This window comes from Haliotis rubra, unplaced genomic scaffold (assembly GCF_003918875.1).
Source record: "Haliotis rubra isolate DU_JTF1 unplaced genomic scaffold, ASM391887v1 Scf892, whole genome shotgun sequence".
Lineage (NCBI taxonomy): Eukaryota > Metazoa > Mollusca > Gastropoda > Lepetellida > Haliotidae > Haliotis > Haliotis rubra.
Window position 1 is genome coordinate 242,742 of NW_025767626.1, and position 25,328 is coordinate 268,069.

Consider the following 25,328-nt stretch of genomic DNA (forward strand, 5'->3'; position numbering starts at 1 on the left):
GTTGTGTGCCTGTCTGAGGTCAGTCCTGTCTGACGGTATCGCTGCACGAGTCTGGTGACGGTGAAGTGATGACAGCCAAGGTCTTGCAACGTGTTTGAGAGGCTCCCATTTCGATACTTCCAATCGCCCGTTCTCGTTGTCGCAAAGTTGATCGAGCCATTGTTTTGGTGTTTTCGTCAATAGAATGAATGTCTGACAGCCCGTTTGCAGTGGTTCTATACACGTTTGGCATTGAGTTTTTTCGCTTTGCGTGAAAAACATGCAAACCATATTTGGACAAAATGGCGAAAAAGCATGCATTGCATGCCTCATTTCCAAGTGGAAAACTCATTGTTGCGTTTGGACGATGTGTTTTCATGTGATGGTGATTGCAGCTGAATTTGGAATTGTTGGTAATTTCAATTTCAAAGTGGTAACATTTCTTTAGCCCGTCAGTTTATTTACTAAATATAGTGAAATATAGTAATGTATGGATGTCTGCACTGTCCATCTGTATGTCTACTTCTGTAGACCAGCAAATGTATGAAGATCACTGCCCATCCTGGATTCTCAGCCCAGGCCTAATCTTGAGGCTTGACCACTGTTACAGTTATGTTATCCTCCCTGTCTTATTGCTGTAATCACTGCTTTCATATTTTGATATTGTACTGCCATTTGTTGATATTTGTAAACTTAAATACATTTAGAATACAATTGTTTATTATTTCGCATTTGATTATTCACTGTTAGTTTCATACCGAACTAATGGTTTCGAGAACCCCTGGTGTCATCACTATCATCATATTGTCTGAACTACATCGTCTCTGAGAGTAACAGAGATGTCTTATGGATGTGGAAAGGGTTTTGTCACTTTTATGTACATACTGATTTCCAGTTAACCTTTTCTTTCAACACGGGAATCAACAGTAGCAGTGTGGTTATTTGAAAACAGATTGGCGAGACATCAGTAAACTGTCTGTCTGTGTCACAAATTAAGAGCACACCTGAAGGACAGGCAGCACGTATTACTACGAATGAAAAGGCGACCTTAGGGATAATCACATCAATTACAGACGATAGCCTTGCTCCACATACCTTTAAATGAAACAATGACGTTCCACATTAGAGAAAGAACATTAGAAGTATATCCTTGTTGCTGATCAGAACCAATGATCTCACATCAACATTTCACATATCAGGACGAAGGTCAACAGCACACAACTGAACACTGAATGTCGATCCATAATGGAAACAGTCCAAGGCTGAAGTCTTCAAGACAATTTATAACTGTTTTTGTTTTACATACTCCCGTCGTCCAGAATGGTGTAGGGCTGTACTACATTCAGCGATGAACTCTTGAGTAGGCAATCAGAAGTAGGAGCATTACCCCCCAAGCAGAATGCCTTCTCCTGAGGTAGGTCTCCCATGACAGTATAAACATCAACTGTGTTTACATCAACAAGACAACATTATATAGCAGATGTAGAGAGGCATAATGCATGTGTCCCACCTGTGTAAAATGGTGTGTCCTGGAGATATAATCCCGTTTAAAGATGACATCAACCAAATACACCCAAAATAACTATGATGAAAGAGCATAAAACGTGGCGGTCTGTCGGTTTCGCTGCCGACACCTTCCATCCGGGGAGAACAAAGTGAGAACAGTTTGATTGAGTGTCGATGCAATGAGCTGTATGCTTCTCTCGGGGGTAATACGGTCTGATACGATCATTTTATTCTATTTTGAAGATCGCTAAGCCCTGTACCGATTATATTAACACGGAAAAATTGGACAAAGTTTTACCAATATTTTATAACGATATGACTTTTTGAAAACTGGGAATATTACAGACTAATTGACCACGTTCCTCAATCTTAAACCTGTCAAGGGTCACATTGATAACGAGCATCGGACATAATCCGGGACCAGTATCTCTAAAGCTTATAGAACCAAGGTGCATTACGTTTATCTGTCTTTACGGCTGTTTGTATTCCATGTTGGTCAAATCACGTGCGTGTCACATATACCTTCGTGGCATACTCGCGACTGGCCATCGATGCTTCGGTCCAACTAAATGACATAATCTCACGTTCACAATAACAACGTTATCGTAAGTTATATCTGTAAACGCGATTCTTTGCGATAGCTAGAATAGATATATATTACAGATGACAGTCACAAATCAGGGGGTGTCTGTCTAGTAAATTCACTCAGGTATGTAACTCTACTTTCTTCAAGTTCGATAAATCTTGACCATTGCTATGCTATGTTAACTTTAATCTAGTGGACATCTCTTTACTATGTGTTACCCTCGGCACAACCGTCTATGTGGAACGTGGCGTCGCTTAATATATCTCACAATTACTCTGTATTACAGTTTAGGATTGTTTTTTTAATACTGATTGACACTACACTTTTTTTTCGACTATTATAGAATGTATAGAGTGTGTGGGATATTTTAACTATTGCATTACGTTGTGAATACTATGCTGTTTAGGACCGTTACAGAATGTAGATTGTATGAACCCCCACTGGGGTGATGTGTAGTGTACTGAACTATTGTTGTGTACATTGGAATATGTATCGCGATTAATGTAGTATGTGTCGTGTATAACGAATCTACATGTGATGTTTATGTATCAGTTTATGTATCAGATTGATATCTGATTGCATTGTGAACATGTTCTAATAATTAATTGTAAACTATGCTATTATTGACTGATTATGTAAGATGGTTCAGTGACTGCTGTGTAATAAACTCCTTGTTTATTTACTCAGGTGTTGTGTTGTGTGTGGGTTGGTATGGGCAGACCTCTTGCCAAGCGAGCTGATTCCCCAAAGCTCGCGTTTAAATAACTATATAACATGTAAGATAATGTTGCATGTCTGATGCTAAGTTTATTATGACGGTGTAGCCTTTGACAACGTGTGAACTTGGAGTTACATGACCTGACACAGATTGTTACAATGTATCCATGTATAGGTCACTGACTTTTTAAGGCTGCCAAACAACAGCTGAGCTGCACCTTTTTTTAAAGTGGTCCAGGAATGCGATAAGATAATTTGTGTTTTATAAACTGACGAGCAAACTTTATCTTGTCACTTGAGAATTCACAGACCATCAACTCTCAGAGTCTTGAGCTAAGCACCATGTCCCTTCTGAAAGTGCTGGTCTTCTTGTGTACGGTGCTCGGGGCCGCCGTCGGAGAATGTCCGTCTGGCTATTTACGGCATGAGGAATCATGTTATGCACTTATTCTCATCAAGGCAAGCTGGGCAGAGGCTGCTGTGTATTGCCAAGCTGTGGGCGCTCACCTGGCGTATGTGGAAACAGCAGCAGAACAGACCTTCCTCGAGGGCTTGCTGGGCAGATCTTCATCCAATCTGAGCACTGGGTACGTGTGGCTGGGGGCCATTGGATACCTTGTGAGAGGGGAGTGGCAGTGGGGATTCAAGGGAGGAAAGGTTGGCCAGACGTGGTGGTCTCCTGGGTCACCAGGGTACAGCAGCCACAATGGCGAACGACAGGCATGTCTGACCATGACCCGAAGTCTCGGCTTCAAGTGGAACGACGAATTCTGTGATGTGCGTCACAATTTCATCTGTGAGACAGACGCTGCTGGATCTGGAAGTCTTGTCGGATAAATGTTCGTCAAAGGTGACATTCAATGTCATGCCATGTATGGACTTTCTTGACTCGAGATTAAATTAGATTAAATGGTTAATAATTGATCACTTTGGTCATATATATAATAAATCAAGAGATTTACGTATAACTGATTCTTCTGACACATTGTGAAGGTAGGCTGGTGGGGGGTTTGGGTGGGTCTACTGCGTGGTACCCCTTGTGATACTCCGTGTGACACCCTAGAGTCATACCCATATGTGATACTCCTGTGCGATAGCCCTGTGCCATACCCACATGGGATATCATGTGATACCACTATGTAATACTAGTGGGGTACCCATGTTGGACTGGTACCGCGGTTCGCCAGAACAACAACACCAGCATACGTCCATGCACGGCTCTTTATGTGTAAACATATTTAGAACCCGACTTTACCCCCGCTTTCTCATTACATCCCCCCTTACCATATCGTCACAACACGTGGAGACCCATCGATACAGAGCGCAAAGGGGTAGTTTCTTCTCCCGAGACACTTGGGTTTGCCAGGAGTGAGTGAGTATGGTTTTACGCCGCTTTTAGCAATATTCCAGCAATATCACGTCGGGGTACACAGGAATGAGCTTCACTCATTGTATCCATGTTGGGAAACTATCCCGGGCGAAGGCTTTAACCACTAGGTTGCCCGCAGTGTGCTATGGGATTCATTAAAGAGGTCAGTACTACATAACAACGATATTGCAGTTTCACAATCTGATACAGACACCTCACAAATTGTTGTGTCAGTGGATATTTAAAGCATAGGAAAATGAGAAGCAATCATTTTCTAGAACTGACGTTTACATCATTTCCCGAGTTAGCAAAGGACACAGACAGTCGCATACCTGTCAACTCTCACGCATTTGGCGTGAGTCTCACGCTTTATTGACAAATGTCACGCTCTCACGCCTCCAAATAATAATCTCACGCATATCTGGTAGCCAAAAATAATTTCAAAATTAATACGCATTTTCGTTCGTTTTTGCGTAAAGTTGAACATTGAAAGAACGCCTGAATGAACGAAGTACTACAATGATGTTTATGCGAATGATTCGGCTTATTATTTTTTCTTAGCATGCATCTTTTAGTGTCAAGATAATGCCACCAGAAGGCTCCAAATGCTCCTGAAAATCACTAAACTTCATTTTCGGGGGCGGGGGGCTTCGCCCCCCAAAGACCCCCAACCAGGGCGTCGCCCTCGACATGACCCCGGCTGGACCCCGGCTTATTTTTTTCAGTCTCACTCCAAACCATCTTTAGGGGTTGACAGCTCTGCAGTCGGTTCTCACTCTCTAAAACAGCACAATGAATGCAAAGAAAATCACATGCGACAAAACAAACACATCAACATTGTATCATCACCACGGTACATTAACGACGTTTGGATATAAAGCTCACCCACTGTTGTACGTAATGCATGCTGGATATACCGTGTTTACCAGCTGTTATAATACGCCGTTACAAAGACCATGGTATAAGGCCCATATTCACCACATATATCAGGGTGTGCAGGCGACTACCTGCATGGATGGGAGGTGACAGGCACAACTGTAACAACAGCCAGATTCTACAAGGTGGAATCGATGAGGAGGCAGGAGGTGGATACCAAAATACGTGTACAGTCCTGATCTGCATTCTTACTGCTTTCACAATGTAACTGGATTTTAAGCAACGATTTAGAGTTAGATTGAATTATAGATTTCGTTTAGACTTAATGAGAAGATTTAACGATTTAAAGGATAAATTATCCCAAATACACATTTGGTTGATCACCTCAAGATATATAGATATTTCTATACTAATTATGAAATGCAAGTTTATAATTTAAATTAATTTGAAAGTTAACCTAGAGATATACAAAATAATGTTTCAATGCATTACCTAACTGTATCTATTTAATAAAACAATATACGCAGATGTATCTACAAGATACATAGATATGAAGCAAACATAAACAAACCTTTTATAGAATCCTGGGACCTGGATCCTGGGACCTGGATCCTTGGACCTGGATCCTTGGACCTGGATCTTGCTGCAGAGGGAGGAGACCTGCCCATAGTCAAGCCACAGATGATCTACCACTTACCACAAGTCACCCGTGGGTATCTCTCACGGGAGTTGAGAATATTCTGATGGGAGTTGAGAATGTTCTGATGGGAGTTGAGAATGTTCTGATGGGAGTTGAGAATGTTCTGATGGGAGTTGAGAATGTTCTGATGGGAGTTGAGAATGTTCTGATGAATGAACAGGGCGTGGATTCTTAACCATGGGTGTTTGGGTCACTATAGACTAACGCTTAGTCTCTGAATATACGGTGTTGTCCATTTGAGATTTCTTGATGGTTAACGTTATTTAGAATCATTTGGAAGTTGGGGCAGTAAGGAAGGAGAACAATATATGGGTGTACAAGCAAGCGATGCTTGATAACGGTGTTAGAACCTACACCGAAACGTCGCTCTCGCTCTCAAGGAAGGAGAACAAATATCGCTGGGTGAACAAGCAAGCGATGCTTGATAACGGTGTTAGAACCTACACCGAAACGTCGCTCTCGCTCTCAAGGAAGGAGAACAATATATGGGTGAACAAGCAAGCGATGCTTGATAACGGTGTTAGAACCTACACCGAAACGTCGCTCTCGCTCTCAAGGAAGGAGAACAATATATGGGTGAACAAGCAAGCGATGCTTGATAACGGTGTTAGAACCTACAGCGAAACGTCGCTCTCGCTCTCAAGGAAGGAGAACAATATATGGGTGAACAAGCCAGCGATGCTTGACAACGGTGTTAGAACCTACACAGAAACGTCGCTCTCGCTCTCAAGGAAGGAGAACAATATATGGGTGAACAAGCCAGCGATGCTTGACAACGGTGTAAGAACCTACAGCGAAAGGTTGCTCTCGCTCTCAAGGAAGGAGAACAATATATGGGTGAACAAGCCAGCGATGCTTGACAACGGTGAATGTTCTGATGGGAGTTGAGAATGTTCTGATGGGAGTTGAGAATGTTCTGATGAATGAACAGGGCGTGGATTCTTAACCATGGGTGTTTGGGTCACTATAGACTAACGCTTAGTCTCTGAATATACGGTGTTGTCCATTTGAGATTTCTTGATGGTTAACGTTATTTAGAATCATTTGGAAGTTGGGGCAGTAAGGAAGGAGAACAATATATGGGTGAACAAGCCAGCGATGCTTGACAACGGTGTTAGAACCTACAGCGAAACGTCGCTCTCGCTCTCAAGGAAGGAGAACAATATATGGGTGAACAAGCCAGCGATGCTTGATAACAGTGTTAGAACCTACACCGAAACGTCGCTCTCGCTCTCAAGGAAGGAGGAACAATATATGGGTGAACAAGCCAGCGATGCTTGATAACGGTGTTAGAGCCTACACCGATGTTAGAAACGTCGCTCTCGCTCTCAAGGAAGGAGAACAATATATGGGTGAACAAGCCAGCGATGCTTGACAACGGTGTTAGAACCTACAGCGAAACGTCGCTCTCGCTCTCAAGGAAGGAGAACAATATATGGGTGAACAAGCCAGCGATGCTTGATAACGGTGTTAGAACCTACACCGAAACGTCGCTCTCGCTCTCAAGGAAGGAGAACAATATATGGGTGAACATGCCAGTGATGCTTGACAACGGTGTTAGAACCTACACCGAAACGTCGCTCTCGCTCTCAAGGAAGGAGAACAATATATGGGTGAACAAGCTAGCGATGCTTGACAACGGTGTTAGAACCTACAGCGAAACGTCGCTCTCGCTTTAATATGGAAGTTGTTCATCCATATATTGTTATCCTTCCTTCTTGATGGTTGATACTCTTGAATCCCAGGCTGAAATAAATAATGAACAAATCTGTTGAAACACACAGGATTAGTTTGACAATCGCAGGGCGACACAGTGGTTGAATCGTGTAACAGCAGCAATACTGTATAGGCCTATGAACCATTTCTATAATCCAACTCGACCTCTGTTAAAAGGTGAGTCCGCGATATAGACTGTATCAAGTCTGTGAGTGACTATCAAATACTGGTAATATAAGGTGGTTGGTAAACATGAGCACATCCTGCCAAACCCTCGGCCCTCGTCAAAAAACACATTCCAAGAAAAGTCAATATTTCAGGCAAAAAACACAAAAGACTACAACTAAACCTTTTGAATGTCGATACGAGTTTATATATCATACATCACAAACAGCGTATGTATCCTCAGTATCATATAGAGCTTATATATCATATACCACATAGATCTTTTATAACATATAGAGCTTTTGTATCATATATCATATAGAGCTTATGCATCATATATCATATATAGCTGATATACCCTATAGAGCTTAATTACCACATTTCATATATAGCTTCTATACCATATATCACATAGAGCTTATATATCATATACCATATAGAGCCTATATACCATATATCACATAGAGTGTATGTATCTTATATCACGTAGAGCTTATATACCATATATCATATACAGCTTACGTAGCATATACCATATAGAGCTTACGTAGCATATACCATATAGAGCTTATGTACTATATAGAGCTTATGTATCATATATCATATATAGCTCACATACCATATATAGCTTACATATCATATATACCATATATAGCTTAAATATCATAAATCACATAGAGCTTATTTATCATATACCATATAGAGCTTATAAACCATACATGATATATACCTTACATACCACATGGAGCTTATGTATCATATATCACCGTTATCAGCACCAGTATTTAACCTTGTCATAGTAGTTTCTTATTTGGTCTCCTTCAGTTGTTTTTCAGGATCTGTAGTGTCACCGTGAACAATGTATAACAGTTGAAACGTATAAAACTGCATATCGTATAACACTGACTCATAACACGCCATGCTTGTTATTATCAACGTTTACACTTTTTAGCCTCAGTTTGATTTTACACGTGAATGAAGATTATGACTAAGGGACAGTACGTTATTTCCTCGGGTTTTCGGAATATTCCAGCGTATTCTGACTCAATGAGTAAGAGAAAGTTTAATATCGTAAACCTCTGGAAGTGTTATTTATATGTAATTCAGTTTATAGATAACATAATGTGCAGTTCTAATCCAGTCTAAATATAATTGACTGGCTAAAGAAACGTTATCAAAGGCGCCGACAGTAGTTTATCAGGCGATAATGTACACTTTTTGCATGACGTCACACTGTATTGTGACATTCTCGCTTGCCCCCTCGTTATCAACCGTACCCTTGGTAACCGACGTCACCATGCATGTCAGTTGTCATCGCCTCGTACAACCTCCCAACAGTAAACTACGCCGCAGAACACCGTTTCTTGCTTTGCAGTTGCTTCACTCGGCTAACATCACTGCTGGAAACAATACGTTTATATGTTTCGACGGATAAAATGTCTCAGCTCGACTCACAATTAAACAGCGACACGGCAACGTTGGCAATGTTTACATTCCCACAATGCATCCGTTGAATGTCGCGTGACAAGTCAGCTTCATCTGGATGTATGGTTTCTAAACTTACGTTGATAGAAGAAATGCGACGTTCATATTGCCCCATATGGTTAACGTTAATCATAGATGCAATTGAAATAATTCAAAGAAGATATTTAACACAAACGTAAACCGCCATCAAACTCTTTATCATTTGTTTTTCTGGTAATAACGTAGGGGTGCAGACACGTCAATAGAACAGCAAATCAGTTGGCCCTAAGCGAGGATTGTTAACTTAGGTTACCGACACCGTCGTTTTGCTGACCTTCGGGGCAGAACAGAGTGAGAACAGTTTGGTTGAATGTCGATACTGTACCAAGTGTGATGCTGATATTATTCAGACGATGTAGCCTTGGGCAAAGTGTCGACTTGGGTTGGCATGACCTGACACAGATTGTCCCACCTGTCACATCTCAGGTAGAAAGTCTGGAACTATGACGTAACAATCATTACTTTGTTTAAGATAACAATTGCATATTTGCAGTGTATGATATAAGCCCAAAACCCAGCCAGACATCAGGGCTGGTAACTTCAAAATGTTACCAGCCCAAAATGGATATCACCAGACCAAATATGGTAATTTTACTTAGATATATGAAACATCTACAATTTTTACCAGACCATCGGGCTGGCTAGCTGTAAATTTAGACCGTCCGTCAGAAATCTAGACCGTCTCGGGCTGTTGGACGGGCCTTATTACATACACTGATATTCATCAGAAATGTTTTATAGATAATGTCCTCCACTGAACATACGTTTCGGTTATACGTGTCTAGTTACAATGGAAACGTTGCTTAGTTCACTGAGTTTATTAGACTTTTTGAGCGAGTTTAACAACAGGTGCTGAGCTGCACCACTCTAAAGTGGTCCAGGAATGCGATAAGATACGTCTATAAACTGACGAGCAAACTTTATCTTGTCACTTGATTGTTCACAGACCATCAACTCTCAGAGTCTTGCGCTAAGCACCATGTTCCTTCTGAAAGTGCTGGTCTTCTTGTGTACGGTGCTCGGGGCCGTCGTTGGAGAATGTCCGTCTGGCTATTTACGGCATGACGAATCATGTTATGCACTTATTTTCATCAAGGCAAGCTGGACAGAGGCTGCTGTGTATTGCCAAGCTGTGGGCGCTCACCTGGCGTAGGTGGAAACAGCAGCAGAACAGACCTTCCTCGAGGGCTTGCTGGGCAGATCTTCATCCAGTCTGAGCACTGGGTACGTGTGGCTGGGGGCCATAGGATACCTCGTGAGGGGGGGGGGGAGTGGCAGTGGGGATTCAAGGGAGGAAAGGTTGGTCAGACGTGGTGGAATCCTGGATCACCAGGGTACAGCAGCCACAATGGCGAACGACAGGCATGTCTGACCTTGACCCGAAGTCTCGGCTTCAAGTGGAACGACGAATTCTGTGATGTGCGTCACAATTTCATCTGTGAGACAGAGGCTGCTGGATCTGGAAGTCTTGTCGGATAAATGTTCGTCAAAGGTGACATTCAATGTCGTGCCATGTATGGACTTTCTTGACTCGAGATTAAATTAGATTAAATGGTTTATAATTGATTACTTTGGTCATATATATAACAAATCAAGAGATTTACGTATAACTGATTCTTCTGACACATTGTGAAGGTAGGTTGTTCAACCGGGTGGGGGGTTTAGGTGGGTCTACTGCGTGGTACCCCTTGTGATACTCCGTGTGATACCCTTGAGTCATACCCATATGTGATACTCCTGTGCGATAGCCCTGTGCAATACCTACATGGGATATCATGTGATACCACTATGTGATACGTCTGTGTGATAGCCCTGTGCCATACCCACATGGAATATCATGTGATACCACTGTGTGATACTTCTGTGTGATAGCCCTGTGCCATACCCACATGGGATATCATGTGATACCACTATGTGATACCAGTGGGGTACCCATTTTGGACTGGTACCGCGGTTAGCAAGAACTACAACACCAGCATAGGTTATCTCCCATTTGACAGACACCCAGTCAGTTGGCAGACACCCAGTTGGCAGACACTGAGCAAGAAGGTTAATTAGGGTAACACCTATGGGTATAATGGAACAGTCCACAGTCTAGTGAGTGGAGGAGGCTGAGGTTCGTTATTGAGAAGCTTGCTTTGGTTGAGTGTAAATAAAACTTTGTTGTGAGTAAATGATAATCTGTTTTTTCTTCTCGAAGTTGTTCTTACTATCAATTACTATCGAATAGAGGTTTGTCACTGTGTTTACACAGAACATGGTCGCCGATTAATGATAATCTCTCTTCTCTCCTCACTTTGTTTTTAGTATCAATTGATCTTTGTATGAGGAAAGATCTTAAGAGAGTTTTACATCTGTTTTTAAAAACAAGGATTAATTAATTAATTTTATCAATAGACTAATTTTAAATTTGACTCAACAAATATATAAAATGGTGAAAAGCATATCTGTTCGATATCAATATGGCTGGAGTGCGGAGAGTGGAGTATCTGATGTCACAGAGAGGGGGCCCTCAAATTGTTCTGGATGGTTATGTTTACACCAGAAATAAGGTCAGACAGACCTGCACCCACTGGAGATGCATCGTCAAGACCTGCACGGGGAGGTGTTCAACTGTCGGAGACTTCCTTCGAACACAGACAGAGCACAACCATGCACCAGATGACTGCCCCAAGCAAAGATTTGTCAGTGAACTGCGCAAGCGAGCTAGAGAGGAGACAACTCAGATGCAGACCTTGTACACAGAGCAGCTGTCAGTAGAGGAGGAAGACAACCTACACGTTCTTCCATCTTTCACCAGCGTCAGCAGTTCTCTGTACAGACACCGCCGCAAGACCATGCCAGCGTTACCTACCACCCTCCGACGAGAAGTGCATTTGGAAGACAGTTGGACAGAGACAAGTAATGGACGTCGTTTCCTTCTTCTTTCTGATGGAGAACAAGACAAGATCCTAGTGTTCTCTACCACTGAACAGCTCCAGGTGCTGCAGACCGCCGATACCATCTACATGGATGGAACTTTCACTGCCTGCCCTGGGCTTTGGGATCAGGTTTACATAATTCATGCCCGTTGCAACTCGGTGTCATACCCCTTAGTCTTTGCCCTTCTGCCTGATCGTCAAACCACCACCTACGTTAGACTGTTCCGCCTCCTCAAGGAGAAGGTGTTGGAGGAACTGAATCGTCCCCTGGCCCCAGCAAAAATACAGACAGATTTTGAGCTTGCAACCATCCGAGCCATCGAGATGGAATTTCCAAATGCAGAGACCAAGGGATGCTTCTTCCACTTCTCCCAAGCCCTGTGGAGGAAGACACAAGATCTAGGTCTCACAGTTGCATACAAGGAGGATCCAGCAGTAAAAAGAGTTCATCAGGAGCAGCTGCCCTTGCCTTATTGCCACAAAGATCAGGTTCAAGACACCTGGATTGATGCCATGGACTCCTCCCAGCCTCTGACCGCATTGAGGACTTCAAGGATTACATGGTCGTCACATGGGTGGACTATGACGCCCGATTCCACTGTCACTTTGGAACCATCCCACAACACTGTAGGACCAAGGACCAACAACAACTTGGAAGGTTTCCACAGTCGGATGAACAGATCTCTTCCACACCGCCACCCCAACATATTTCGCTTTGTGGAAGTAATTCGGAGGATCGAGATGGCTGACAGAGCCAAGCTGAGACAATTCGACTTTGGGGCTGCTCCTCCAAGTCGCAAGCGAGTCTACAGAGAGATCGACAACAGGATCCTGAGGCTCAAAGACACACTGAGTCGCGGCGAGAAAACTCCTCTTCAGTTCCTAGATGCGGTGGCAAACCTCATAAAACTTGGCTAACAAGACATGAACTTTACTGGACTTGCTATAACTAAGCTTTAATTAGATCTATAAATACAGAAAAATATTGCTATGTCAAAGATATATCTACTTAAAGCTACTGTGCTACTACACTCTCTCAAAAAAGAAACGCAACCCCTATCTAAATATCTGACATCATTTCTAGAATAAAGATGGTGAATGTAAATTAGAATTTTCTTCAAAATACTGTTAATACGTTCCCATTTGATCAGTATAAGCTCCCAAACGGAACCATTTTCACACATGATGACCTTTGTATCCGTGTTATTTGAGAAAGTGCGAAATTGTCATGTACAAAATGCTAAAAGCCTGTTGCACGTGCAAATCGTTGAAAACACAGTTCATGTAGAGGGTTTTAAAAGCACGCGTAGTTTGTAATTTTCTCTCATAATTTGCTCTGCAAAGCAAGTTCGAAAATGCCCCGTTTGAGTACAGCAAATCGAAATATTGCCATTGGTCGCATTGAGGCCGGGGAAAGCTTTGGAACAGTTGCCCGTCATCTAAACGTACACAAAACAATAATCTCACGACTTTGGAATCGTTACACACAGTTCCATGCAATTGAAGATCGTCCCAGGAGCGGTAGACCCTAGGATCACCACGCACCGGCTCAGGATCGCTTTATTCGACTCAGCCACCTACGTAATCGGCATGCCACACCCACCATCACTGCAACACAGGTGCCAGGTTTGAGAGAGTATCGGCCCAAACCATCAGGAACCGTTTACATGAGGCAAATTTACGTGCAAAGAAGACCAGTTGTTGGGCCCGTCTTGAAACGCCAACATCGACGCCAACGTCTCAGGTGGTGTACTAACGTAAGGAGATGGACCCTAAGAAACTGGAGAAGAGTCTGGTTTAGTGACGAGTCTCGTTTTCTTCTTCAACGACGTGACGGTGAACAACGTGTCTATAGACGAGCAAATGAACGTTTTGCACCGAACTGCGTTCGACAGGTCGACAGATTTGGAGAGTCAGCATCATGGGTATGGGGAGCCATGTCTTACAACCAACGGTCAGACTTGGTCATCATTCGTGGCAATTTGACGGCACAACGGTACATTGATGACGTCTTACAGCCACATCTTCTGCCGATAATCGACCCACAGAGGGAGTTGTTTCAACATGACAATGCCCGCCCTCATACAGCTCGTGCAACAGTGGCATTCCTACAGAATTCAAACGTCAACGTGATGCCGTGGCCCTCCAGATCGCCAGACATCAATCCTATCGAACATCTGTGGGACCAGCTGGATCGTCGTGTTCGTGCACGTACACCACAACCGCACACGTTGGTTGAACTGGCCGCAGCACTCCAGGAAGAGTGGAGAGCAATCCCCCAGGAAAACATCCGCCGTCTGATTCGTTCTGTTCCGAGGAGGTGCACTGCTGTGATTAGAGCTCGTGGCTCTACAACGAGATACTGAAGACAACGCCCCCTAGCGTAAATTGAGAGTTCGATACTGACCTGCATAAACTGTTACCTTATACCGTGCTGACCTAAGGTTCACCATGTCAAATTATCTTTAAAAATACCAATGTAATAACCAGTTAAAATTGATATAAACATTACCAAAAAAACAGGGGTTGCGTTTCTTTTTTGAGAGAGTGTATTATGCATTGTTAAATTGAAAAATATTGTATTCTTGTGATCAAATAAATATTAGATTTTTTTTTTGTGTTTTTATTTGGACTATTCCATTATACTGTGTAGGTAACAGGTAGTTGCTCATCTGTTCATTGAACCGTAAATGATGTTGTTTTAAGGTGTCTGCGAACTGGCTGTCTGCGTAATGGGAGGACACCCCAGCATACATCCATGCATGGCACTTTATGTGTAAACATATTTAGAACCCGACTTTACCCCGCTTTCTCATTACATCCCTCCTGACCAAATCGTCACAACACGTGGAGACCCATTGATACAGAGCGCAAAGGGGTAGTTTCTTCTCCCGAGACACTTGGGTTTGCCAGGAGTGAGTGAGTGTGGTTTTACGCCACTTTTAGCAATATTCCAGCAATATCACGTCGGGGTACACAGGAATGAGCTTCACTCATTGTATCCATGTTGAGAAACTATCCCGGGCGAAGGCTTTAACCACTAGGTTTCCCGCAGTGTGCTATGGGATTCATTAAAGAGGTCAGTACTACATAACAACGATATTGCAGTTTCACAATCTGATACAGACACCTCACAAATTGTTGTGTCAGTGGATATTTATAGCATAGGAAAATGAGAAGCAATTATTTAGAGTTAGATTGAATTATAGATTTCGTTTAGACTTAATGAGAAGATTTAACGAATTAAAGGATAAATTATCCCAAATACACATTTGGTTGATCACCTCAAGATGTATAGATATTTCTATACTAATTATGGAATGCAAGTTTTTAATTTAAATCAATTTGAAAGTTAACCTAGAGATATACAAAATAATGTTTCAATGCATTACCTAACTGTATCTATTTAATAAAACTATATACGCAGATGTATCTACAGGATACATAGATATGAAGCAAACATAAACAAACCTTTCATAGAATCCTGGGACCTGGATCCTGGGACCTGGATCTTGCTGCAGAGTGAGGAGACCTGCCCATAGTCAAGTCACAGATGATCTACCACTTACCACAAGTCACCCGTGGGTATCTCTCATGGGAGTTGAGAATGTTCTGATGAATGAACAGGGCGTGGATTCTTAACCATGGGTGTTTGGGTCACTATAGACTAACGCTTAGTCTCTGAATATACGGTGTTGTCCATTTGAGATTTCTTGATGGTTAACGTTTTTTAGAATCATTTGGAAGTTGGGGCAGTAAGGAAGGAGAACAATATATGGGTGTACAAACCAGCAATGCTTGATAACGGTGTTAGAACCTACAGCGAAACGTCGCTCTCGCTCTCAAGGAAGGAGAACAATATATGGGTGAACAAGCCAGCGATGCTTGATAACGGTGTTAGAACCTACACCGAAACGTCGCTCTCGCTCTCAAGGAAGGAGAACAATATATGGGTGAACAAGCCAGCGATGCTTGATAACGGTGTTAGAACCTACACCGAAACGTCGCTCTCGCTCTCTAAGGAAGGAGAACAATATATGGGTGAACAAGCAAGCGATGCTTGATAACGGTGTTAGAACCTACAGCGAAACGTCGCTCTCGCTGTAATAAAGAAGTTGTTCATCCATATATAGTTATCCTTCCTTCTTGACGGTTGATACTCTTGAATCCCAGGCTGAAATAAATAATGAACAAATCTGTTGAAACACACAGGATTAGTTTGACAATCGCAGGGCGACACAGTGGTTGAATCGTGTAACAGCAGCAATACTGTATAGGCCTATGAACCATTTCTATAATCCAACTCGACCTCTGTTAAAAGGTGAGTCCACGATATAGACTGTATCAAGTCTGTGAGTGACTATCAAATACTGGTAATATAAGGTGGTTGGTAAACATGAGCACATCCTGCCAAACCCTCGGCCCTCGTCAAAAAACACATTCCAAGAAAAGTCAATATTTCAGGCAAAAAACACAAAAGACTACAACTAAACCTTTTGAATGTCGATACGAGTTTATATATCATACATCACAAACAGCGTATGTATCCTCAGTATCATATAGAGCTTATATATCATATACCACATAGATCTTTTATAACATATAGAGCTTTTGTATCATATATCATATAGAGCTTATGCATCATATATCATATATAGCTGATATACCCTATAGAGCTTAATTACCACATTTCATATATAGCTTCTATACCATATATCACATAGAGCTTATATATCATATACCATATAGAGCCTATATACCATATATCACATAGTGATCTGTTTGATTGGCATTTAGAAGTTGGTGACTAATAAGAAAGTAAGAAAGTTTATGGATAACAACTTCTTTATTATATATGATGCGACGTTTCGGTATGGATTCTTATACCGTTGTCAAGCAAGAGTGAAGTACTACAGCACAGAACAGACTTATATACATGAACAGGGATTAAGTAATAACAACATGTAGGACTGAAAGGGGGATTAACAATAACAACAAGGCACGGTGGCAATAATGTAGTGACAATAGGAAGCCAATGGTGGTTGATGTAAAAACAAAATATACATGCTGATGAGATTAATTAACAATGATGGCTGAGGTGCTCTAATCTGTTGTTTTATGAGATCATTGTATGCAGAAGGGATGAGATATCCCTGGTCTCTGTTGATTGAGGGCTTGTGTCTCCGGATTTGAACTGCTTCTGCAAGTTTCCTTTTGGTGAAGTCCTGGTGGTTTTTGGATAATATGTCCACATTGTCCCAAATTATGTTGTGATTGGGGCAGTTGATGATGTGGTCTGATATTGCCGATTTTCTATCAGATTTAGTGGTAGATGATAAGTGTTCTTTGATTCCGGATATTTATGGGCCGGGAGGTTTCGCCTACATAGGCCTCGCCACAGTCACAGTTGATTTTATAGACAACACCTTTGGGTTGATGTTGTCGTTTAGAGGTGTTCCTGCCATTCGCTTTCAGTAGGGTTTTTAGTGGTGTAGAGCTGGTAAAGTAGGTTTCGATGCCTGCTTCTCGCTTGAGGAGACGGCTGATGTGGTGAGAGGTTTTCCTATGCCAGAGGGATAAAAATCCACGAATAGGTGCTGGTTCAGACTTGTTGTGTGCTCCAGAGACACTTGTTGGGTACAGTGTGGTGCTCCTAACGGAAATCGACTAGGTTCGACAGCGGATGGTTGAATCTCTGGTGAAAACGGATTTCTGTAACAAACTCCTCAAAATAACTGAAGCAGACCAGATCCTGAGTTACGATGTTGTGGACCTCTTCACAAGTGTCCCCATAGAAGAAACTCTCCAAATCCTCCGCCAACGCATCTCTGAATTAGAAACCCCCTTGACACCAACCTCACCACTGGCTCCATCATTGCCCTCACCTCTGCCTGCATCACCTCCACTTACTTCACCTGGGAGACGACTACTATGAACAAATCCACGGCCTGCCCATGGGCTCCCCTCTGTCCCCAATACTCACAGAAATCTACATGACCTCCTTCGAACAGCAAGCACTCAGCACCTCAACCATCAAACCAACCTGCTGGTACAGGAAGGTCGATGACACGTTTGTCATCCTTCGGCAAGACCAAGACCCAGCAGCCCTCCTGCAACACCTCAACCAACAGCACCCCGGGTCCAATTCACCTTAGAAACAGAATCCAGTGGTCAACTTCCTTTCTAGATGTCCTTGTAACCAGAACACCAGCCAACAAGATCCGTACCAGTGTCTATAGAAAGCCAACCCACTCCGACCAATACATTCATTTTGACTCCAACCACCCTTTGAGAACCAAAACTGGCATTATCTCCACCCTCACCAGACGAGCCATCAACCTTTCCTCCACCAGTCCCACTACAGAAATACAGCACCTCCGCCATGTTTTCACCAAGTTCAACCACTACCCGTCGAAACTAGTCGATAAAATTATCAGCACCACACTCCACCCAACAAGAAAACCGGCCTCCAACAAACCTGAACCAGCACCTATTCGTATCTCCTCTCCCTTCATAGGGAAAACCTCTCACCACATCAGCCGTCTCCTCAAGCGAGAAGCAGGCATCGAAACCTACTTTACCAGCTCTACACCACTAAAAACCCTACTGAAAGCGAATGGCAGGAACACCTCTAAACGACAACATCAACCCAAAGGTGTTGTCTATAAAATCAACTGTGACTGTGGCGAGGCCTATGTAGGCGAAACCTCCCGGCCCATAAATATTAGAATCAAAGAACACTTATCATCTACCACTAAATCTGATAGAAAATCGGCAATATCAGACCACATCATCAACTGCCCCAATCACAACATAATTTGGGACAATGTGGACATATTATCCAAAAACCACCAGGACTTCACCAAAGGAAACTTGCAGAAGCAGTTCAAATCCGGAGACACAAGCCCTCAATCAACAGAGACCAGGGATATCTCATCCCTTCTGCATACAATGATCTCATAAAAACAACAGATTAGAGCACCTCAGCCATCATTGTTAATTAATCTCATCAGCATGTATATTTTGTTTTTTACCTCCACCACCATTGGCTTCCTATTGTCACTACATTATTGCCACCGTGCCTTGTTGTTATTGTTAATCCCCTCATTCAGTCCTACATGTTGTTATTACTTAATCCCTGTTCATGTATATAAGTCTGTTCTGTGCTGTAGTACTTCACTCTTGCTTGACAACGGTATAAGAATCCATACCGAAACGTCGCATCATATATAATAAAGAAGTTGTTATCCATAAACTATTCTTACTTTCTTAATCGTAATTTCTTTCGAGTCAATTAATCTATCTGGCAATTCACCTTCGTCACAGATATTAGCAGGAGAAAGGTAACTGAATTTTGTTGTTTGGGTTTATAATTTTATAAAACTCGGGAAACACAACCACATGTTCATGTTGCAGATCGTTTCGGTATCTATAAATAGATTATCAACACTGCGCGGGGCGCCTTACTTATCCGTTGGCGTTGTTCAAATTTAGTTCAATAATCTGAAAACATGGGTTTCTATCTTTTAATGAATGAAGAGAATGGTAAATAAAAGCAAAAATATTTCCCGTCTACTACTTCATGCATCTTATTTGTCTGTATATTATTAATGTAAACAAATCAATCACATCATAACCTATTTGATCTTTTGGAAATCTGGAAAAGATAATTGGGCTTGTAAACAGTATGTTTCCATGGACGTGTCTGGACATACCCAGAAGTAAATATTCAACAGCTGATCTGCAGCAACTCTCAGTAAAGTTTTCTCTCTTCAAAATCTTTACACCATGATAAAATGACACTGAATATAAGGAAATCATATTTGTAATCATCATTTCCATTTTATTTTTCTATATGTACTTTGTTGTGGAATCCTAATTTACATAGAAACTTCCACAATACTAGACTTCATGAACTGCCATCGTTTATGTACAGGTATGTCGCAGCACCAGAACACAAAGAAGATCCAAGATACAGTCTGCACCTGTACACTAGCTAAGCCATCTTCCAGAAATAGGAAACATGTGATGCAAAATCTTGGAACAGAGGATCGATCCATAGTTATCCGAACAATTAACTAGCATTGAAATAGAATGTTACCCAAATGTAGATCTATTGTTTCTTCATCAGAGATGTTTAACTGCTAACTACCAGTGTAAATAAGGTGCAAAGAAACTATCCTATGTTCAAAGCTTTTTGTCAATACAATTACATATTGACATTATTGCTTCTTAAACAATGATAATCTTTGTTTCATTAGATCTGAGACCATATCCCTAGACATAACACTGATTTTGATCTATTTCCTTTTCTGAGATACTTACTGGTGCCATAAAATTATAGTAAAGTTGATTCAAAATTTGGTAAAAGTCATAACAAAGGTTTAGGAAAACAGACATGAAAATGTCCTGAAGCCTTCACCTCCTACAAACCAGTGTGCAATTTAATATGAAGCTCATCTTCCAAATAACCATCAACAAACCTTGAACAATTTGTCCAAATCCATCATCTTAATAAACACTAACATTTGCTAAGAATCAAATATTAGTAACCTCCTAAAACACTGATGATTTATCAGAAGAATTACATCAAATATGGGTTAAATATATGTTTCAATATTTATTCCCTTACATGAAAAGTCAACTGAGACTTTTGTAAGTTATTCTGTACCAGGACTGGATAATGCCTGACCAGGATGTGACCAAAACGTAGCCTTTTCTTTTTCAAATTCTCTGGATGTTGAAAAAACTTTAATGAGTTATGATACTAGCAATCACTTTCAGAATTATCTTCTTAGGTAAATGTAGTATTTAAAAAACCCATCTAAAAGCAGGAGCCAAGAAACTAAATTAATACCAAGTGATTGTCCTGCCATGATATGTATGGTGTTTGTTTGCCTAGTTCTGTCTTAAAATCATAAGAATATGTCAATCAATTAAATAATTATTTATTATTGATTAGATTTTTATTAATTTTATTACCCTTCCACGTTTACTAAAAAAGCAAGATGTTAAAACATACCTTGCTATCACTTCCAGTGAATTTATCAAAATTACAGTTGTAATATTACTCCTAAAATGTACCAATATATGTGAATAATTTATGTGGTACCAAAACTTCAAATAATGTTCTCATATTTAAGATATACACTTTTTTTCACTCCGTCCAATACTCCAGAAAGTCACTGTTCTTCTCACATAGTTTTCGTATTCGATCAACCTGGAGGAAGGTTATTCAGTTCAAAGTCCCATGCAACTCTTTATAAAAAATCTGAAATATTTAAGGCATGGTTTTATAGGCACTCATATGAATTAATTTTGATACTTGGATATGGCATGATAGGCAACTGCTGACACTGACAATATTTCCGTTTGAATATAAAATATTACTCCTCGAATATTTCGCTCTGTTAACAAGATACTGTAGGCCTTCGGATTGTGCTTATGAAACTTAAAAACATCCTAAAATGTGTGACAAATTGAAGAATATCTAAGAGCGAACGGGACAATATCCGCCACATTGTTCTTTCATGTAACAAGTTTGATATTTCGGTTGACCCTAACCGAAATGAGGATTTATTTACATTGTGTCACGGCTTTCTCGCCTGTCTCATTTGAGCCTTATGGCGTACCAACTCAATGCCTAGTAGTGACTAAAAACGTTAAGCAAAAACATTTTTGTAGTTACAAGAATTGTCCGTGTTTATAACACTTGCAAAGTCTTAAACTGCTATTTGTTGTCATCAATTGGTAATGATTTTGACCATGTGCAAAAGTGTGGAAATTCGTGCAAATTCTCATCAGCAGGCAGACGTAGGTTTCCTGAACGATGGTGCAGACATTTAACTGATCGTCAGGCCTATCGCGTTTCTTGATCCGCCTCCATTTTTTGTTGTCTTGACCGTAATGGTTTGGTTAAGGTACACATCAAATCGCAGCAATATGTAATAAATATAGCGAGTGTAAGTGGCATAATTCGAAGCACATCGCTTCGGATGCATCGTTTGACCCCGGAAATAAGTCTGACAAATCCACACAGCGCGCCCGGCCTGCTGATTGGCCAAAATTGACGCATGCGCCAGTTTTGATTGACAGACTGGATCGGTCTATTGACTGGCTAAAGAAACGTTATCAAAGGCGCCGACAGTAGTTTATCAGGCGATAATGTACACTTTTTGCATGACGTCACACTGTATTGTGACATTCTCGCTTGCCCCCTCGTTATCAACCGTACCCTTGGTAACCGACGTCACCATGCATGTCAGTTGTCATCGCCTCGTACAACCTCCAACAGTAAACTACACCGAAGCACACCGTTTCTTGCTTTGCAGTTGCTTCACTCGGCTAACATCACTGCTGGAAACAATACGTTTATATGTTTCGACGGATAAAATGTCTCAGCTCGACTCACAATTAAACAGCGACACGGCAACGTTGGCAATGTTTACATTCCCACAATGCATCCGTTGAATGTCGCGTGACAAGTCAGCTTCATCTGGATGTATGGTTTCTAAACTTACGTTGATAGAAGAAATGCGACGTTCATATTGCCCCATATGGTTAACGTTAATCATAGATGCAATTGAAATAATTCAAAGAAGATATTTAACACAAACGTAAACCGCCATCAAACTCTTTATCATTTGTTTTTCTGGTAATAACGTAGGGGTGCAGACACGTCAATAGAACAGCAAATCAGTTGGCCCTAAGCGAGGATTGTTAACTTAGGTTACCGACACCGTCGTTTTGCTGACCTTCGGGGCAGAACAGAGTGAGAACAGTTTGGTTGAATGTCGATACTGTTCCAAGTGTGAAGCTGATATTATTCAGACGATGTAGCCTTGGGCAAAGTGTCGACTTGGGTTGGCATGACCTGACACAGATTGTCCCACCTGTCACATCTCAGGTAGAAAGTCTGGAACTATGACGTAACAATCGTTACTTTGTTTAAGATAACAATTGCATGTTTGCAGTGTATGAAATAAGCCAAAAACCCAGCCAGACATCAGGGCTGGTAACTTCAAAATGTTACCAGCCCAAAATGGATATCACCAGACCAAATATGGTAATTTTACTTAGATATATGGAACATCTACAATTTTTACCAGACCATCGGGCTGGCTAGCTGTAAATTTAGACCGTCCGTCAGAAATCTAGACCGTCTCGGGCTGTTGGACGGGCCTTATTTCATACACTGATATTCATCAGAAATGTTTTATAGATAATGTCCTCCACTGAACATACGTTTCGGTTATACGTGTCTAGTTACAATGGAAACGTTGCTTAGTTCACTGAGTTTATTAGACTTTTTGAACGAGTTTAACAACAGGTGCTGAGCTGCACCTCTCTAAAGTGGTCCAGGAATGCGATAAGATACGTTTATAAACTGACGAGCAAACTTTATCTTGTTACTTAATTGTTCACAGACCATCAACTCTCAGAGTCTTGCGCTAAGCACCATGTTCCTTCTGAAAGTGCTGGTCTTCTTGTGTACGGTGCTCGGGGCCGTCGTCGGAGAATGTCCGTCTGGCTATTTACGGCATGACGAATCATGTTATGCACTTATTCTCATCAAGGCAAGCTGGGCAGAGGCTGCTGTGTATTGCCAAGCTGTGGGCGCTCACCTGGCGTATGTGGAAACAGCAGCAGAACAGACCTTCCTCGAGGCAGATCTTCATCCAGTCTGAGCACTGGGTACGTGTGGCTGGGGGCCATTGAATACCTCGTGAGGGGGGAGTGGCAGTGGGGATTCAAGGGAGGAAAGGTTGGTCAGACGTGGTGGAATCCTGGGTCACCAGAGTACATTAGCAATAATGGCGAACGACAGGCATGTCTGACCTTGACCCGAAGTCTCGGCTTCAAGTGGAACGACGAATTCTGTGATTTGCGTCACAATTTCATCTGTGAGACAGATGCTGTTGAATCTGGAAGTCTTGTCGGATAACTGTTCGTCAGAGGTGACATTCAATGTCGTGCCATGTATGGACTTTATCTATTCGAGATTAAATTAGATTAAATAGCTTAAGCGATGTATAATTGATTACGTTTGACATATTTATAGTGTTACCTGGGGTTTCAGGGTGTTCTACCATTCCTCCCTAGGCAATCTGTCTAGCCACTCTGGTTCTGGGGATGATGTAGCTAAGATGAATAGTGAAGGTTAAGTCCGGTATGGTGTTCAAGTCCATTTATTTTAGCATGAATCCTTTCACAAAGGTCCTCAGAAACTACCTAGCTTTCCTAGTTTACATGCAACACAGATTCACAAATCTCCTGGAAGAACTTGTTGGTTTCTTGTACAACTCCTAAAGTTACAATTTCATCTGAGCCATTCTCTCAATATACGGAGAGAACCTCTCAAGTCAACGGAGGGGCCTAGAGTCCCCCGCTCTCCCTCAGTCAGCTAAGTTTTGGTTCTCTTCACAATTTTTGCCTCCTCCCCCCGAAATGATGTCCTACCTCCTACAGAAATAACTCATATCCAATCTTGATAATTAGTTACTTTCATTAGTCCCTTCCGGAGACTTTATTTGGTACCATCAATTTCTTCCAGTGATAAAATGACATTGCTAGTTATCCTTAAGCCATACATCAACCAAACCATGACATATCTAACTAATATCTCAGATTGGTAGGCGCTAGAAAATACTTTATCAAATCATTTCAGATCCTATGCGTGCCCCTTTATTGACAAACTGACCAAACTGACCATCTGTATCCCAAATGTCCATCCACCCAATTTGTGTAGAAACACCAGTTTGAACGTTTCACCCTCATTTATGTCAATTCAGAGAATTTGTTATTCCCCCAAGAAAAGTGAATCAATAACAGTTCGGTTAGCTTGGTCAATGCACTTTCCCAGTACATTCACCCTTCTTAACTTGACTTCAAATTTTCCTTAAATATTTATAAAATATATATAATGTTTTCAACTCTAAATATCCTGGTTATAATAGTCAAGAGATTTACATGTAACTGATTCACCTTCTTACACATTGTGAATGTAGGCTGGTAAACCGGGTGGGCGGCGGCTGGGGTACCGTATGATAACCCGTGTGATACCCTGTGCATGGGCGTTTGTTGTGCCCTTAAACGCACAAGGCACAACAGGCGTTCGACCCCTCTGAACCCCCCATTGGCTCCACCAACGCAAACAAAAATCTTCAACGTGGACTTAAGTTATTTTCAAAGGGGAGTTCGAACCCCCCCCTCCCCCCTCCTCTCTGGATCCGCCAATGCTGTGTTATATGAGAGACCAAAAGAACTAAA

General features: G+C 41.7%; 3 protein-coding genes across 3 annotated transcripts; all 3 read left to right on the forward strand.

The window, feature by feature from the left end:
- The first annotated feature begins 2,125 nt into the window (after positions 1-2,125).
- LOC124263655 (perlucin-like) lies at positions 2,126-3,751 on the forward strand. The gene is made up of 2 exons (XM_046698309.1): positions 2,126-2,194; positions 3,098-3,751. Exon 2 carries the CDS (start codon positions 3,131-3,133, stop codon positions 3,623-3,625), a length of 495 nt encoding a protein of 164 aa, XP_046554265.1. The 5' UTR covers positions 2,126-2,194; positions 3,098-3,130; the 3' UTR covers positions 3,626-3,751.
- A 7,849-nt stretch (positions 3,752-11,600) lies between these two features.
- LOC124263651 lies at positions 11,601-12,977 on the forward strand. Its single transcript, XM_046698305.1, has one exon. The coding sequence runs from the start codon at positions 11,601-11,603 to the stop codon at positions 12,975-12,977; it is 1,377 nt and encodes a 458-aa protein (XP_046554261.1).
- A 10,507-nt stretch (positions 12,978-23,484) lies between these two features.
- On the forward strand, positions 23,485-24,088 carry LOC124263657 (perlucin-like). Its single transcript, XM_046698311.1, is given in 2 exon segments — positions 23,485-23,735; positions 23,738-24,088. Coding segments are annotated over 2 exon segments (483 nt in total). The 5' UTR covers positions 23,485-23,518; the 3' UTR covers positions 24,004-24,088.
- The last annotated feature ends 1,240 nt before the right edge of the window (positions 24,089-25,328 follow it).

Coding starts and splice junctions, on each gene's coding strand:
- LOC124263655 (XM_046698309.1), top strand. CDS start 3,131: ATGTCCCTTCTGAAAGTGCTGGTCTTCTTGTGTACGGTGCTCGGGGCC.
- LOC124263651 (XM_046698305.1), top strand. CDS start 11,601: ATGGCTGGAGTGCGGAGAGTGGAGTATCTGATGTCACAGAGAGGGGGC.